We start from the raw sequence: 18,716 nt of genomic DNA on the forward strand, positions 1-18,716 counted from the left end.
AAAAATTTCCAAAAGTACTCCATTATTAATTATTAGTATATACATAATTATTTTTAGCACCATTCTAAACTATGGTAAACTACCATCCCCGTTCCGCTGGTATAGTGGTTAGTGTTGCGGTATGCCACTCAGATGTCGCGGGTTCGCGTTTCCCCCAGGGCGATGAAAAATCGTTGGCTCTGTATCATGATCAGTTACTGCTGCAGTGTGGTGCCTGCGGTGGGAGGTTGAAACCAACATTCTTTGGAAGCTTGAATTTCAAGTCAGTGGCCCCTGTGGTGTGCTTGTTCCATGTGAATGGGTTTCATCTACTGACTAATAATAATAATAATAATAATAATAATAATAATAATAATAATAATAATAATAATAATAATAATATATAAAACTGATCGCTTTTTGTCAGCTATTGTTCACTGAAACGTGAAGAAAATTGCGTTGAATCATTTCTGTCGGGAACTTTCATTTGCAACATATTTCTTTTGACTGGTCTATACAAACTCAGTTATGTTAACAGGTTAATTGTTTCACTGCCATTTGAAAGCGGAGTAGTTTTGATTTATCGCAGCATGTTTAAAAGAAAAAGATGTTCATGCAAATGTTCTCTGAAAATAAAGTACAAGATATATTAATTTTCTTTCATTGCTCAGACGTACGATCAATTACCCTTCCTGTAGGATATACTTTATTGCTATTCATGTCATCCATTGAGCATTAAAGGTTGTGACCATCATTTCTGGCGTTAATGGGGATGTATATATTAATAATTAGCTTTATTTATTACTACTGTAATAAATAGTCCCCATTTGTTATAAGTCATTGATTTCATTTATACCCTGAGGCGAAGACGAGGGTCATTTTATTACTGAAATAAAACTCTTAATATACAGGTGTGTCAGGCAACTGTATACAGATTCACAATACACCTTTTTTCCCCCCCCCGTAATCTTGGTGGCCCCGGGAATTCTTACCCTTCCGGTTTTTTGGCAAGTCTTACGGGATGAGGATGCTAGCCCTCCGCTTTTTTTTTTTGTTAACTCTGGTTGTGACGACCGCAGTCTTCCAACTACCAGACACCATTATATATAATATGTATGTGTGTGTATGATTATGATATATATATATATAAATATATTTATAATATATATATGTATGTGTGTGTGTAATATTTCACTTTTAGGTAACCAGATACTTATTTGTATTTTGAATCAAAATTTCATCACTAAGCCCCTGATTTTAGTATCTTGAAACTATTCTGACTGTATTTTTTTTTTTTTTAGTCTCGTGTGTAGTCGTAAACGTATAGTTATTCACTTTATATATTTCCAACCTGAGAGAACCAGAGAGAGAGAGAGAGAGAGAGAGAGAATACTTAATATGTGGGTAACTTATCACACACATCACACACATCAAAACACATTACATACAAGCCAACGACTGATTTTACATGTTTCCAGCCTGTATGACGAAACGACTTAATGGTTGTCGTCGACATGTTTTTTTGACAAGTCAGCAACTTAATGATTGTCGTTCTGTTTCTTTTTGTGACAAGTCAGTCATAACGATTGTCGTACATTTTCAGCTGTATGTGACAAGTCAGCGATATATTTCCCCCATGTTTCCTGAGAGACAAGTCAGCGAGAGATTGTCGTTGACATGTTTCCAACCTGTATGTGACAAGTCAGCGACTTAATGATTGTCGTTGACATGTTTCCAGCCTGTATGTTTCAGCGATTGTCATGTTTCAACCTGCGATAAGTCAGCGACGTGTTTCGACATGTTTTCCACATATTTTGCCGATAAGTTTGACGTGTTTCGCCGCCGTAGTTTGGACGCGGCGCGAAGAACGAAGGAAGGAGTCCCTTGACCTTTCCATAACGTATGTCACCTGCTGCTGGCTGGTGTACTACGCGAGTACTGTGTGCAAGGATCGATGGAGTTCAGGGGTCTCCATAACACAGTCCCCGAAGCGTGAATAGAATGTTCGCGTGATGCCTCCCGGCGGTTTGAAATCGCTCGCGGTCTCTCGGGAAATCGACATTTTGTCGTGGCTCGTTCCGGGAATCTGGCGCTATTTATGAACTTTAATTGGTGTAGGATGTTAAGTGTGTCTCGGTTGCTGATGTGAAAATACGGATCTTTCCTAGACGGTGACCCCCAAAGGGTTTTAACCTGGTATACAGGCTGTCTACCTTTGCGGCGTGTTTAGTACAAGCCCGTTGGGGATGACTGTAAAAACATAAACAAAAGACTGTAGATATCAGGAATACGATGAGAATACATGACCCTCCCAGAAATTTACAGGCCTAGATAACGACCCCCCACCCCGAACTTTGCTGGGGGTCACTATCTAGGAAAGATCTAAAAATACTTTTATGGTTATGATTTCCAGGTAAATGGCGTTCAGTGTATCGGGTTGCTATATAAAATACTTATATGATTCTGATTTAAAAATCCATTAGTCGAGATTTTTAAATCAAAATCTATTTGTTCCTACACAAATACAAATCTTCGGTCTTTCCATAGGATTTAGCTTGTGGGCGATAGCTGAATCCTATGGAAAGACCTTCAGGTTTGTATGTAAGGATAAACTCAAATTACTTTGAAAATTTTCTGTTTTTTAGAAAAAATTAGAATCTTGAACTTTTTCTTATGAAAGCAAATGAACAGATATATGAAATGAAAGAATTCATAACTAATGAATATATAAATATTGAAATAAGTAAATGGATATATAAAAGATAAGCAAATGAATGTGACAAAAAAAGAGAACTTTAGGAAATTACTTATATAAAGTACCTGGCACAAAAACCAACATCCATTTCTGACAAAAACAAACACACACACACACACACACACACACACACACACACGTAACAGCAAAGAAAGTTCGATAAACATGATGGCGAGGCAAAGAGCAAAAAAAAATAAATAAAAAAATAAATAAATAAATAAACAAAAAGCGAAAGAGGACTGGGCGCAAATCATTGTACTGTTGCCATATTGGCCGAAGAGCCGCATGACCTAAATATAGCCCCATTGCCATCGCATGGCAACCTGAATGGACATATATATATATAAAAAAAAGTGCGTGTGTCCGGTGGAATGTGTTCCGTGCATTTTGTACGAGTCCCAAGATAAACTGCTTCCTTTGTTTGTCTTTGTGTGTCACGCTTATTGCGCGCGCGCGTGTGTGTGTGTGTGTGTGTGTGTGTAAACATTTGTATGGGTTGGCTTGTGAGTTGTCATTATTATTATTATTTTTAAGATGATGATGATGATTATTATTATTATTTTTATTATTATTATTATTATTATTATTATTATTATTATTATTATCTAGTAAAGTGTGTTTCAATAAAAGGCAGTAGCTGCTAAGAATTATTATTATTATTATTATTATTATTATTATTATTATTATTATTATTATTATTATTATTATTATTATTATTATTATTCATAAAAATCTCATGATAGCATGGGTCCCTCAAATGGTGAAAAATCCACAGTGGTGTAGATTTAAATATATATTTTAGAAATAATATATAAAGAGAGCTTTTGAGAACCTGCTGATTCAACTTTAAATCGAGCAGGTTCTCGAAAGTTTCTTTTTCATATATATATATATATATATATATATATATATATATATATATATATATATATATATATATATATATATATATATATATATATATATATATATATATATATATACACATCTACACCACTGTGATTTCTTCACCATTATTATTATTATTATTATTATTATTATTATTATTATTATTATTATTATTATTATTATTATTATTATTATTATTATTATTATTATTATTATTTATTATTATTATTCAGAATTTGAAACTTATTCTTATTGAACAAGCCCACCATATGGGCCATTTACGTGAAATTCAAGGTTCCAAAGAATATGGTGTTCATTTGTCAGAAGTAACAGAAGGTAATAGGAGTCATCTTTGCTGGTAGAAGGCTGGCTTAATCTAACACCAGCAGTAACAATGAGTTTGCAGTATCAGTGAAACCTATTGACTAACCTATGCCAGTCAGGGTATCTTTATTACAACACAGATTTTTATTATAGTATTTAAAAATGAATCATATTTTGTATTTACCAGGCTTCACCGTTATCATAATACATATTGGAAATAAATAGAGGCTTTGATATTTTGAGAACTATGTTCATACATGCATGTTTTATGATAACACCTTTCAAATTTGGAAGAAAAAATTTTAAATCAATAAAAAGAATTTTTCCGCTCTGGAAATTTTTTCATTCGTGATATTACGAAAAGATATATGAAAATTCCTGCCTTTTGAATACGTTAGCGATATGTTGACCTTATTTCAAGGGTATGTGACGTCAGAGCGTAGCTCGTTAAAACACTGCAGGTTTATAGTACCCTTAAGTTTCTTATGTTCAGTGACGTGAATAGGCAGTTTTATCAAGGTTATGTTATTAGAATGGCCATTTATGATTCAGATAAAGAAATACTAAAGAATGTGTTTAGTGCCAGTGCTTCGCAATTTTTTTTGGCGCACGTCAGAATGTCAGAATGTCATTCTCCCCAACCCCCCTTCCAAATTGTATGCCTCAAAAGATGCATTCCAAATATGTAATTTTTTTCACAATTCCCCCCTGAAACTCATAAATCTATCCAAGCGCATGTCAGAATGTCATTATTTTTAATTTGGTTCTTGAGCCCTATTTACAACCCCTTCCAAATTGTATGCCTCAAAAGATGCATTCCAAATATGTATATAATACTAAAAATCCTTGGTCACAATTCCCCCCCTGAAACTCTTAAATAGGTGGATTTGGTCCTCTCTCTCTCTCTCTCTCTCTCTCTCTCTCTCTCTCTCTCTCTCTCTCTCTCTCTCTCTCTCTAAAATCTAGATTGTGTGCCTTGCTTCTGGACTTTATATATATATATATATACACATATACATACACACACATATATATATATATATATATATATATATATATATATATATATATCATTATATATATATATATATATATATATATATATATATATATATATATATATATATATATATATATATATATATATATATATATCCACAAGCTCCTAATAACTCAGTAACTTCCTGGGGCCTTATTGCTGGCGCTGTGGGTTAACAAACTTGCGTGGTAATTGCGCGGGTCGATCGTTAATTGCTGCCTGTAAGAGTGATAATTTAGTATCATGGTCATTTTCATCCCTTCCAATTTCGCGTTTTGCTTCATAATTCCTGTGGAACTAAATGTTTGGTCTTGACAACAGATTATTCCGCGAGTCCTTTGAGTTGTAGATTGATGGAAAAGAATTTGATTTTGTTATGCAAACAAATGCATTGAAAATATGCTGTTGTAGTGAGTTTTAAGTATAGCAAATATTCATAGATACAGTAAGTAACTAGAATATATTTTCATCAGGTAAATTATGAACGTAGTAGAGGCTTTTTTTGTTTTTTGTCTGTCCTGTTCCCTTATAGAATAACTACTTATTAATATCTATATATATATATATATATATATATATATATATATATATATATATATATATACATACATAATTATATAATACTTATGTGTACAATTATATATATATATATATATATATATATATATATATATATATATATATATATATATATATATATATATTTTATATATGCACATATAATTATATTTATATATATACAGTATGTATATATGTGTATATATACAGCACTATATGTACATATACATATATAAATTATGTGTGTATGTATACACTTGTAATGGCCCCTTTTTCTTAAAATGAGATGATTTGAAAAAAAAGAGACCCTCAATAGATACAGTTTCTTTAACTTGTGAATCTGGTACGAAATCAAGATAAAAAGGTGCCGATATGATCCCATCGATTGAGGCTCCTCCCCCATTTTCAAGTCATATCCTTTCCCGAGGGGTTCACCACCACCACCATAGCTCTTCATACGGCGACAGCAGGTAGCATCGTTTGATGTCGCCGTGTTACAGGTATATCTTTGTTTGCCTCGTCGCATTCTGCACCTTATTTTTTATTGCTATGTATGTGCTCGCGTGTAGACTTGAAGGTAAAAGGTAATTGCAGCTTTAGACCAATTTCTGGACAAATTGCTTCATTAGGACGCCGGAAAGAAGTGTTTATTTATGCCCCAACAAATAACGTCCCCATGCTGGTTTATGAGTCAAGCAAAAAAGAAAAAAAAAATCGACATTCCCACCAGTATTCTGACAGAATATTAGTTACGTGTCAGAACGCTTAGAGTACGTGGTGTTTTCTGGAACCAACTGCTCTAATTAACCAGCAGCAACGCTGAGTTTCCGGACGCCTCAGAGGTGTGCATGATGTCGTTAAAGGTTACAGTAATGTTAATAGCATCGACGCGCCATCATTAATTCCTCACGTAGAGTCACAGGGCACTGGAGATGGTCTGCTCATGAAGTTCGTCGTCCTAAATTGACGTCATTTTGGGGTGGGACACAGGTGATATCTTCAAGAACCTTGTGTCACGTCGGTGTAGTTAGGATCTTAGATTTGAAAGGTGGTCCTTTTTATGCTTAAATGGGATGAGCTCTCTTTCAATATTAATTTCGTGCAAAAGCCAGACAGAAAATGTTTTACACTGTAGTAAGAAAGTATTGTTATCTTACTTTGTTTATATATTATATTGAAAGATATAATTATTATTTCAGTAGACGAAACCTATTCACATGGAACAAGCACACCAAAGGGGTCATTGACGTGAAATTCAAGCTTCCAAAGAATACGGTGTTCATTTGAGAGACGTAACAGAACGTAATATGAAATACAGAAAGAAGATATAAGTTATTAGAAAAGAAAAAAATAAATTAATAAGTAAATACAGTAGGTAAACTGTAAGTAAATTATAAAATACCAGAATTGCTTTATATCAGGTTTTAAATTAGTACCTTTGTGAATAGAATGTCTAGATTTCCTTACATTAGTAACAGAACCTTAGCAACGGCGCATTCCATTCCCCTTTTCTTAAAAGAATTTCAGCTGCACTGACGTAGAATTTCCTTCATCCTGCGACTTGACTTCACCCTCCTATTTTATCCTGTATTCTTGCTTTGTCAAGTCCATTTTCCCTTGTTTATCCTGTAATGTCTCCTTAAGAAATGTACATTTTCCCTTGTTTATCCTGTAATGTCTCCTTAAGTTCATTTACCATATTTTACTTATGTATTGAGTTCGATTGTCTTTTATCTTGCATATTTCCTTATTATCCTGTATTCTTGCCTTATTAAGTTCATTTTCCATTGTTATGCTGCAGTGTCCCTAAAGAGGGCAGTCTCTTCATTGAATTCTATTTCCTTTTTATTTTTTAGATTCTCACCGAGTTCATTTTTCTTTTTTTTATCATGCTCTGTCTCGCAATTACATTCTTTTTCCTCTTTGTCCCGTATTATCTCCGCCCTTCCCTTGGTTGTTTTACCAAAGTGAGATACAATCTCTCTCCTTTTACCCTCTGCCCAAGGTCCACACCGCAGTGCAGACCACGTTTATAATCCTTGTATATCATTGATCCCAATTTATATAGGAATGCGTGGCTTTACAAGGCGCATTGTAAGTCTCGCTTAGCTTTATTTTTATTTTTTTTTTTTTGTATCCTGGTGCAATGGTTTTAAAGCATTCTATAAATGTTTACTTTCTTTGGCGTTGCGCTAATTGATTTCACTCTGGTCTGCGGATACAAAAGAAGTCTGTATGAAGTCTGAAGTACCAGCGTTATAGTTAAAGTCTTTCTGTTTTATTTATTTTTGCTAAAGATTGTGACGAATTGGTATGTTTGGCTTGCTTTATGATTATGCGCCCTATAATAATAATAATAATAATAATAATAATAATAATAATAATAATAATAATAATAATAATAATTTACGTTCTTGAGGCAATATTTTTTTGGTCATTTATATCACATTTCGCGTGGGTACAACACTTCCCCCCCCCCTCCCGGGCATTAAACCTTGGCCATATACTAAAAAAAAAGGTCGTAGGACCAGCAACCCCACCCTGTTGAATTACTTGGAAACTAGAAGGCTTTACCTTTCAAGCACCACACCTTCCAAAAAAAGAGAAAAAAGTATAGTGAAAAATGTATTTATAATTATTACTATTCAGAAGATGAACCCTTTTAAGTGATATAAAATAATATAAAGTTATAGTACAGTATAATATAAAACATTCAGTTTGTGTGTAAAGAATTCTACAATTTCAATCACTGTTAAAATGAATAAATCGCAAGATGAACTATTGTCGAAATATATTCAATACATGTGTTATGAATTCTACCACTTGGTTATTGCTTTTACATCACCGCGCCAGATATAAAGGAGAATCGAACAGATTCCCGAAAGATTTCTGTAGAGACTTACTTTCTAATACATAACTGTGGATTTCTTTCTCCTGCTGTACCATTTCCATCAATCTTAAGATAAATAAACTGTCAAGTGAACTATTGTTGAAAAATATTCGTATGTGTGTTATGAATTCTATCATTTCCATCACTCTTAAAATGAATAAATCAAGTAAACTGTTGTTAACGCATGCTTCTCACTTGCGTTTCACCTTTGCAGGTGTGAAGATGCGACTTCCATAACTGTTAAGATAAATAAATAGTCAAGTGAAGTATTGTTAACACCTGCTTCTCACCTCTGCAGGTGTGAAGATGAGATTTCCATAACTGTTAAGATAAATAAATAGTAAAGTGAACTGTTGTTAACACCTGCGTTTCACCTTTGCAGGTGTGAAGATGAGATTTCCATAACTGATAAGATAAATAAATAGTCAAATGAAGTATTGTTAATACCTGCTATTCACCTCTGCAGGTGTGAAGATGAGATTTCCATAACGGTTAAGATAAATGAATAGTCAAGTGAAGTATCGTTAATACCTGCTATTCACCTCTGCAGGTGTGAAGATGAGACTTCCATAACGGTTAAGATAAATTAATAGTCAAGTGAACTATCGTTAACACCTGCGTTTCATCTTTGCAGGTGTGAAGATGAGATTCAGAGGCGAATGCTGCATCCACTTCACCGACCTGCCCAACTCAGCCAAGATGGATCTGCTCAGGAAGAGAGAGGCCAGTTTGAATAGGAGGTCCAAGAGGGATTCCTTCTCCCGGATAGCGTCGCCAGTCCGCAACTATTCTTATATGTGTGTAGCCCATTTGAGGAAAAGTTTTTATTTATTTATTAATTTTTTTTTTCCTAGACAGTGACCCCCAAGGGTTTTAACCCAGTATGTCTCCGCCTCTGCGGCGTGTTTAGTACAAGCCCGTTGGGGATTTTTTTTTAACCCGGTATGTATCCCACCATTGGGGATGACCGTAAAAGCATAAACAAAAGACTGTAAATATCATAAAGATAATGACCCCCAAGAAATATTAGTTCTAGGTAAATACCCCCGAAAATCCTTGTGGGTCACTAACTAGGAGAGGTCCATTTTTTTTTAATTCCTTAATGTATTTTTTCTAGGCGAAGTTCTGGGTGCTTCTCGTGTGCCGAAATCATGTATATTTATTTATTTAGAAATTTTATTCTTAGAACTGTCATTCTTATTTTCATGCCTTGAATTACTTCTATTTATCCAATATTTTTTTTTTCTTTCGCTGGGAACAAAATTTCTTCAGGTCCTCTTGTGTATGTCGACGTCATTTTTGTTTTACATTAGTCCAAATTCTAGTTTTCAGTTTTTAAAGTGTACTTTTATTTTTGTAATGCTTTCAGCAACAGTTCTTAATCAAATATCTTGCCATGATTTTGTTGTCTGTGCGTTGAAACCAAATTTTTAAATTAATGTTCCGAAATAATCTTCTGACGTTTGATTTCTTACACAAAGTTTTTTTGCTAATGCGTTCTATAAATATAGCATCTGTCATTCATTTCTTACATTTATAGTAATAATTTGAATGTCTTACGAGAAAAAAGGAGTATGTTGAAAGGTGCTATTCTTTTGATGTAGGCTTCGGTATGTTCGACCCACCTTTGTATACGTTTCGATAACCCCAGGAATGTTTCAGTAGTTCCGCTGATCGAGCAAATAGCTTGAGACGGATACGTAAGCAGAATTTACCCCTTTGATTCCGTGGGGCTTTACTCCTTGTATCTAACTGATGTGTAATGTGCTATATCAGTTCTATTTTTTATTCGTAGATCGAAGTATGCACAGGTGCGTGGGTTATGACTAATCAGTAAAGTTAAAGTCTCTGTTGAATGGTTGTCAGTCATTTCAGATCATGTACAGCCTCGTAGTGCCTATTTATAAATGGGTGATGTAAGCTTCTCCCACACACTTGCATTATATATATATATATATATATATATATATATATATATATATATATATATATATATATATATATATATATATATATATATATATATATATATATATATATAACTTTATCACATACACAGTTGTTCTATGCCTTAGTAGAATTACTAAAAGGACCTCTTTCAAACTGGATGGTATCTAATGGAGTATTTATTCAGAAAAAGTTACAAGCTCTCTTGGATAAACAGTCCACATTATCCAGTATCCGTACAGTACAGAAAGCTGGTAACTTTTTCTGAATAAATACCCCATTAGATACCATCCAGTTTGAATGAGGACCTTCTAGTAATATAATATATATATATATATATATATATATATATATATATATATATATATATATATATATATATATATATATATATATATATATATATATATATATTGTAACTTCATCACTTCAAGGGCAAGGCACACAAAGTGTCTCCAAAGCCGGGCATATTTCGGCTTGCTGCTGTTGACCGGTCAACTGCGTTATTTTAATATTCAGTTACTTGTTACTTTTCCGAGAAGTCGAGTGGACAGCCAGCCTTGGGTCTTTCCCTCCCTCCCACATTATTTATCAAGTTATTATCATCCTCTCACTTCGATATTGTTTTCGTTAAGATAGTATGGTTGGTTGATGTGAAAGTGAATGGACGCTATTGATGAAAGAATGTCATTCAATAGCTAGTTCATCCTGAATTCACAGTGTTACTGAAATGTTGGAGTTCACCAAAAATTTTTGCCATAGATACTCAAGCAACTGACATTCCTGGAAAAAAAATTTCATAATTTTTTATTAATCACCAGCACTAAACAACATATAAATATAAGTAATTTTTGGACACCTTTTTATTGAAGAATCATGTCACAAATCCTCAAACAACATTATTATTCTTAAGAACCGAATCAAAGATAGTCTGTTAAAAGATTTCTGGACTCATTTCAGTATAACTTTGGTAGCTTAGTGTTTAAATCTTTTCCATTTTATCAGAACATTGTATATTTAAATGTAAATTAGTAATAAATGCGCCGAAGTCTCAGTATAATGCTGTATTAGCAGCGACCCATGAAACTTTAACCACGGCCCGGTGGTGGCATATCTTAATCGTTGCCAGAAGCACGATTATGGCTAACTTTAACCTTAAATAAAATAAAAACTACTGAGGCTAGAGGGCTGCAATTTGGCATGTTTGATGATTGGCGGGTGGATGATCAACATACCAATTTGCAGCCCTCTAGCCTCAGTAGTTTTTAAGATCTGAGGGCGGACAGAAAAAAGTGCGGACGGACAGACAGAGCCGGCGCAATAGTTTTCTTTTACAGAAAACTAAAAATGATGGTAACGTTATTTCTTGCTGAACTGCGCACTTTTTTGTCCTACTCGGGTCTGGGTGTTAGGTAACTTAGGTTTGCCCTTCCATTTGAACTCTGCGCTCTTAAAATATGATGCCATGCCCAATTAGACGTTTGTGGTAACAGCAAAAACCTTAATATTTAATCAGATTAGCCACAATGAACCATCGGTAAACGTAATATAAATTTTAAAATATTATAATTATTGATATTACTGTGTTGCATGAACTCGTCATCTCCACCCCCTTGTTTTACAGACATACACAGGCAACAGACACACGCGCACACAAACGCCACTAGAACTTAGTCTAAAAAGCTTTTAGTAACGCCCCAAGACCGACTAATGCATAGCCTTGAAAGATTTTATCTAGAAGCGCTCACGAACCACTTCATAAGTGTTGGAATCAATATGTCACGAATTGACAGCGGTTGGTACACTTTCTGCAATGAATAAGTATTAAACGAGATTCTAGGCATGGAAGGCTGCAAATTAAATTCTCGAAGGAATGTGATGAGGAATTACTATAACATAAATGCAGGAATTTCAAAAGAAATTCAAGAATGATTGAATCATCTTCCAAAGCTTTTAAACTGAAAACGTCATAAAAGATATGTTACAGGCTATTAAACCAAAATCAAATGTGACTTACATTTGCCTAAGTAAAAAGTGATTGCTTGCTGGCTCAGAGCACAATCCGATTTTTTGACAAGTAAACCGCGAGTTGTCATGTTGCGCACATAACCCCACCCCTCTCTCTTTCCATATTTTCGATGTATTCGTGTAGGTTTGAGCATTTCATTCATTCTTACGTTCCTCCATACAGATGTTGGAATGCCAGATTTATTCACAGAATTAATTAATGTTTTGAATCTCAGTAGGCTATCCTTATAAACACCGCCTTCTTATTCAAATAGCATCATGGTAGTAGCCTAGGCCTAGGCTTTGAGAATAAAACTACGCAAAGTGTAGTCATCAACAGTTGTGCCATTTAGTGTTGACGTGAATTATAATGCATTGAGATAGCACCTTGCATCCAATATTGCCTGGATGACATCATTACAGAATTGTAGATAGCCTTTTATTGGTGTGTTTGTAAAAATGGAATATAAAATTTAGGCCAAAGGCCACGCGCTGGGACGTATAAGGTCATTCAGCGCTGGAAGGGAAATTGCCAGTGAAAAGGTTTTAATGGTGTAACTATGAAAATCTCACTGGTGCACTATGAAACAATTATTAGGAGAGGGTGGAAAGTGAGATGGAAGAAAGAACTTGAATGGAGATACAGTAAAAGGAATGAAAGGGGTTACAGCTGGGGGCCGAACGGACGCTGCAAAGAAACTTAGACAATGCCTACAGTGCACCATGAGAGCTGCAGTGATGGCACTACCCCATACAGGGACCTGTGCAAGGAGGTCATTGGTGTCTTTTGCTAAGGTACATTAACGATGTCACATACATTTCAAATCTTATTTAGCATCAAGTACCTGTTTTTTCTCTCATTTACAAAAATCATCGGTCTCTTGATATCAACGCAATTAAGATTTTCAAAACGCCTGCAGAAATGGCGGTCTTCACGGCGTAGACAACCCCGGTTTCATCCCCGACTCTGACCTCGGGAATGGCGACCTCCTGTCTCAAACGAGCAGTACCAACGGCCACATCATTCACAGACCGAACTCGAGTGAACACGAGTGGAGAGAGGCCACTTTCGGGGGTCCGATTCAGCACTTCAGGGCACAAGAAACGTATTTCGACTGTGAATTCTACATATATGGCCACAAATACCAAAGTGAGTATTGTTTTCCACAAGAATTTGCTGTCATTTAGACATCTTTGAATTGCAGTCAACTAATCAAATGCTTTCGTGTTGCTGGAAAATTAAAATGGGATTACATATTGCACTGACACCCTGAATTTGGAAACATTTGCTTGCCGTTGGAGTATTACAGAAAACGGCATCAACTTTCATAACCAAATTGTTTAAAATAGTTTTTACTAGATTCTAGTACTTTCATTTAATTAAGAAAATTAAAATTTGTATTTTTGACAAAAAATACTGTAGTCTTCCGCTCTTCCATGTTTAGTGAGGTAAATTTATGACACCAAACAAGTCAGTGAGAAGTATTAAGTTCCAAAATTTAATGCAATAAGATATGTGAAAAAAAAACTCACTCATACACCTTTAAATTCACCTGGCACTCACATCCTGGGTACAATATGGTACAAACAAACCATCCTACAGAATAAGAAGTCCTAATTTCCTTTCACTCCTGCAGAGGACGAGAAGGAGAGCCTGCCAGCTGGGCTGCACAAGTTTCCCTTCGCCTTCAACCTACCTCCAAATCTTCCTCCGAGCTTCAGCAGCGAAAAGGGCTTCGTCGTCTACATGGCAGTGGCGATACTGGATCGACCTGCAGCTGCCAACTTGGTCCAGAAGGCTGGATTCAGTGTCCATTCCGTCCTGGACCTTAATATGGATTCCCATGCTAATGTGAGTCTGCTTGTGGCCGTGTAATAATTTTACACTGAGCGTGGGATTCAAAATCAGTGATCAAGCAAATCAGATGTAAATGAAATACTGTCCATGGAACTGTTTGAATGGTAACCTAAATTAAACCTCTAGTTAAAGTTTTAATTGATGGCTGTCATTGGTACCCAAAATGTCCATTATTTAATTATGTGACTGTGATTTAACAATGTGTCAGGTGGTTACACCATTTTGTGTCATATTTATAGAACATTCATTATATGCATTTACAGTCCACGACCAGTAGCAGCAAAACCAAAAACCTCTGCTGTTTCTGCTGTCAGACGGGGCCAATCACTCTAGCGGTCCAGATACCTCGCCGTGGGTATGTTCCAGGGGAAAAGATATTTGTGAATGCTGAAGCAGACAACATATCTACCAGAAACACCCGGAGGACACGACTCCTCCTCCTTCAGGTATGACAGGACCACACAGATGTATTGTAACTTGGTCTCGACTCAGACTGGTTTTTCTATTATCATAGATTTTTTTGAAGCTTGAGGTAATTACATAAGAATGATTTCATCCTACCGTCCACAAACTGAAGGTCCAAAATATGCCAGAAAATGTCACTATGGGACACAGCCTTTAGAGTAATAGCAGTTACATTTTTTTTTTTTTTTATCTATTGACATTTTGAACACCACGGAGACTCAGAACGTAGGCTTATCGTGTGAGTTTCACATTCACTTTAAACTTGTAATGAGAAAAGAATTAGAAACATCATGAGATTTAATGGAGATTTTAGCAAATGGGTCTTGTATAACTTCATGATCAGAATGTGCCAGAAAGCTTCTCCTTTAAGAGTGGTCATTATCTGTCATTATTAGCTATAAACATGGGTCTTAGTTTTTGTCCGAGAATTCACCCCATAATGTGTACTTGTTGCAGGTGGTGACTTACATAATGCCCAATGGTGTGAAAACTATGGTTGAGGAGCGAATTTTGAAAGAGGTCGTGAGGGGCATAATTCCACCAGGTGAATCTGATATGTGGGAAAATGTCTCCTTGACTGTGCCACCCCTTGTACCTGCTAACGTTCATCTAACCTGTAGACTTCTTCATGTAGAATATCGCCTGGATGTAAGGAAATGATATGTCTGCATTCATTACTTAGAAATCCTGAACTATGGTGTAAATGGTTTCCAACTTTCAGTATGGGTTGTGTCAAGATTTTTACTATGAAGACTAGTCCTGAATTACAGTATAACAGAAAATAAATGCTCCCAGACAGTTTTAAAGTCAACTTATTTTGAGAAAACATTTAAATTTAAGTACAGTGATGTTGTGTAATGTATTTTACTATCACAAGTCTTGTTTACCTTTGTAATCATATCTCAGAGTTAGAGCACATAAGGTTTTTCTCTTGCAGATGATATTAGAACTACCACTGCCTTCTGGTGAGCTGCGAGTAAGTTTACCTGTCACAATTGGTTCAGTTCCCCTGCGAAACCGCTTCGACAGTTTTTTACCGCCAAACGAAACTAGGAAACCGAGTGCGTTGCCTGGCATCAAGTATCCTAACTGTCGTAAGTCATCACTTCCATAGTTTTCTGAATTTTTAAAAAGGCTTTTCTATCTTGTCTTCCTTAACTTGAAATTGAAAGATTAACTTCCCGGACATGTAAGAGCAGGAAATTTAATGAATACAGGTGGTCATATAGTGGGCTTCAGCTTTTTTTCCATCCCCAATTCCCTTCACTATGGCAGTGCACTTTTCCTTTTGTTCTTGGCCATTTCCAACTGGGAGGAACGGGTTTTGGGAGCCATCAACATATTGCTGACAGAAGCCAAACCATCAGGAGACACCGTCAAGGCTTTAAGGCTAGCTTTGTTGTTTGTCCAGGCATCAAATATTCACATTAGAAAGTCTTCCTTCTAGCTTATGTGTTGACTAGGGATGCAGTAATGAAGGATCTATCCAACCTCCTGTCTGCCTTAAACATCAAAGACTTGAGGGTCTTCAGACTTCAAGACCTACTCCTATTTCTCTAGAACAGAGGAAACTTTTGGTCAAGTTGACTTTTATGGCATATAAGGCAGTCATTTTCAACTTTGATAGTGCGGCCTCACTTTCAAGGTAGCATTCTACTCCCAGCAAGAGATGTCAACAGGGTTGTCTTACACCAACACCAACCAGAGGTAAATTCCCTGGTAATGGAGGTAGCAGAAATGAGTTGTTCTGCTCTAACAGCTTCTTGTGTTGTGGGCTTGTCTTTAGAAATCTCAGTATCTAAGCAGAGACAAGCAATGTGGGTGTTGAAAGTCCGGGTCTGTTGCTGGCTATCGGGAGGAATAAATGTAGTTGTGAAACTGAAAGGTCAATAACATTAGCCTACTTACAGAATCAGGATGGCATAGTTTCAAGGTTCTTCCCAAGGATGCACAAGATAATAGTTCCAAAAAGGGGTAAACAAGTCTTACCACTCAAGGGATTCAAGTCATCCCTTAACATATAAAACTCTTTGTTGTAAGGCATGCCATTCTGAAGATCTATTTGCAAGCCTGAACTAATAACATACAGTTTACTTTAGCCTAAGTAAACCTAATTGCCTGGAAGATATGGTACTTATTCCTTGGGACAAACTGAATGTGCACAAAGCTATTTGGTTTCATCAGGCAAATCATGGTTGGGCTCAAAACAAAAATAAGATGATTCTTTTAGTTTCCCCTGTGGACACAAGCAAGAATGGTTCATGTATCTTTTAGCCAAGTGGATTTATATAGCCAGGAGTCTTCCAGTCTTGAAGGAGTTTCTCAAGCAAACACACATTCTGAGGTTCTCTCTAATCTTGAGGTGCTTTAGTTTTTCATCTGAAGGTTATGCAGCAGGGCCTGAGATGAGGTTTTTCTAAGGAAGCGCAAACTGTCAATGACTTGTAACTTCAACCAATAATCTTTACTTGGCCAATTGAAGCCATACCAGTTTTGTTGTTGCTGATCCAGTTGACTTAACTATTACAATAAACAATACTTGTGGACTGAAAACTTTTCAACAATGAAGGAAACTCTCTGCCTCCACCATCAAAGGGTGAAAATTTGCCCTCTTACAGGTATGTGGACTAGATGTAGCTCTTCATTGAAATTTTAAGTTTGCCCATCAATTCAAGTTCCTTGAAATTAACTTGAAACATCTTAACTGGGACACTTCCTTGGTTCTCAAGTCTCCTTAGTCTTTACACAAGTAACACTGATTATACCAAAATTTGCAATTACACAGAAACTGAATAAACAATCAAAAGACTGGCTTGAGGTAACTGAAAGCTGGATACATTAGTCATCAGTATAGCAATTGCACATGTCTGCTGCAAGAGAGATTTGACAAGGCCAGGAATCATTCTACTGAGGAGACCTCAATCATTTCCTTTATCCTCAGCAAGTTTTGCATCTCCCAATTGGCATGAATGCTTAGTAAAGACCTGTAATTTTGTAATTGTACAAAATACTAAACATAATTTCCTTCAAAAATGTTTTCTTATTTTGTGAAAAAAAATTTACTGGATTTATATTTTGAATCTAATATTAATGATTTTAATATCATGTTCATTTTTTTACAGCAAGTTTTGCATTTGGCGAATGTATGTTCGGCCCTGAAGCAATAGAGCACCAGTATGAAAAGATGACTGGATATGTTGAGGACTATGGACCACAATATGAACCACTTACTTATTTTGCTCCAAACTACCTGTGCTATACACCGGGTAACAATGTTATAGACTATAAACATTTGAAAAGTAGAACGAGATCGAGACCAAAAAATGGTAGATGACTTTTTTATACTTTCAATTGCTCAGTCATTCTTGCATTTTGGACATTTCATGCAGTGTTTGAGGTGAAATCTGATGCCTTTGAAGCTTTTTTTATATTTCAGCTGTTACTCCATGTCATCTTATGACATCGTCGTCATCGTCCTTACAAAATAACATTCAGATGTACTGTACCGACTTCAAAATGTGCATACTCTTTTTTTAAGCTAAAAAATCATCAACATAAATATTTTATTCATATTCACACAGCTGCTTAAATGAAAAGAAATTTATAGAGTAGTACACCAAAGCATTTACATATTAAAGCAATTTTGTTACTGTATTTTACACAATTTTCACTTGAAAGAGTATGTAAATGCAAAGGTATGCTACAAAAGTTTTTGAAAGTCTATATGAATTCACTCTAATGGTTATTGCATTTATATAATACATATATTACTCGTACTTTACTGAAAATTTCTCTTTAACATGTCATTATTCATTCTTTTCATTTAAATGTTCTGGCCAACAGTAATGCTGTCCCTGAATACACAAAATTATAAAAGCAAAGGTCACTTAATTACTCATGACACAGCATGGCAAACAGTCTGGAGCAATGACACTCTACAAATAAACTTTTCCAATTATTACCACTTATCTCTATCCCAGTAATAAACATAGTTATAAGGAACATG

General features: G+C 35.4%; 1 protein-coding gene across 2 annotated transcripts in view; it reads left to right on the forward strand.

The window, feature by feature from the left end:
- The window catches only part of LOC136830182 (arrestin domain-containing protein 3-like), a 51,414-nt gene extending 32,745 nt beyond the window's left edge, over positions 1–18,669 (forward strand). For both annotated transcript variants that reach the window (XM_067089448.1, XM_067089447.1), the window contains 7 exons: positions 9,068–9,230; positions 13,308–13,537; positions 14,025–14,239; positions 14,509–14,691; positions 15,167–15,358; positions 15,648–15,804; positions 17,833–18,669. In XM_067089448.1, the coding sequence (XP_066945549.1) occupies positions 9,068–9,230; positions 13,308–13,537; positions 14,025–14,239; positions 14,509–14,691; positions 15,167–15,358; positions 15,648–15,804; positions 17,833–18,044 (1,352 nt within the window). In that variant the 3' untranslated portion in view covers positions 18,045–18,669. The remainder of the gene's footprint in view (positions 1–9,067; positions 9,231–13,307; positions 13,538–14,024; positions 14,240–14,508; positions 14,692–15,166; positions 15,359–15,647; positions 15,805–17,832) is intronic.
- Positions 18,670–18,716: the final 47 nt, after the last annotated feature.

The sequence above is a fragment of the Macrobrachium rosenbergii genome, chromosome 46 (genome assembly GCF_040412425.1).
Source record: "Macrobrachium rosenbergii isolate ZJJX-2024 chromosome 46, ASM4041242v1, whole genome shotgun sequence".
Taxonomy (NCBI): Eukaryota; Metazoa; Arthropoda; class Malacostraca; order Decapoda; family Palaemonidae; genus Macrobrachium; species Macrobrachium rosenbergii.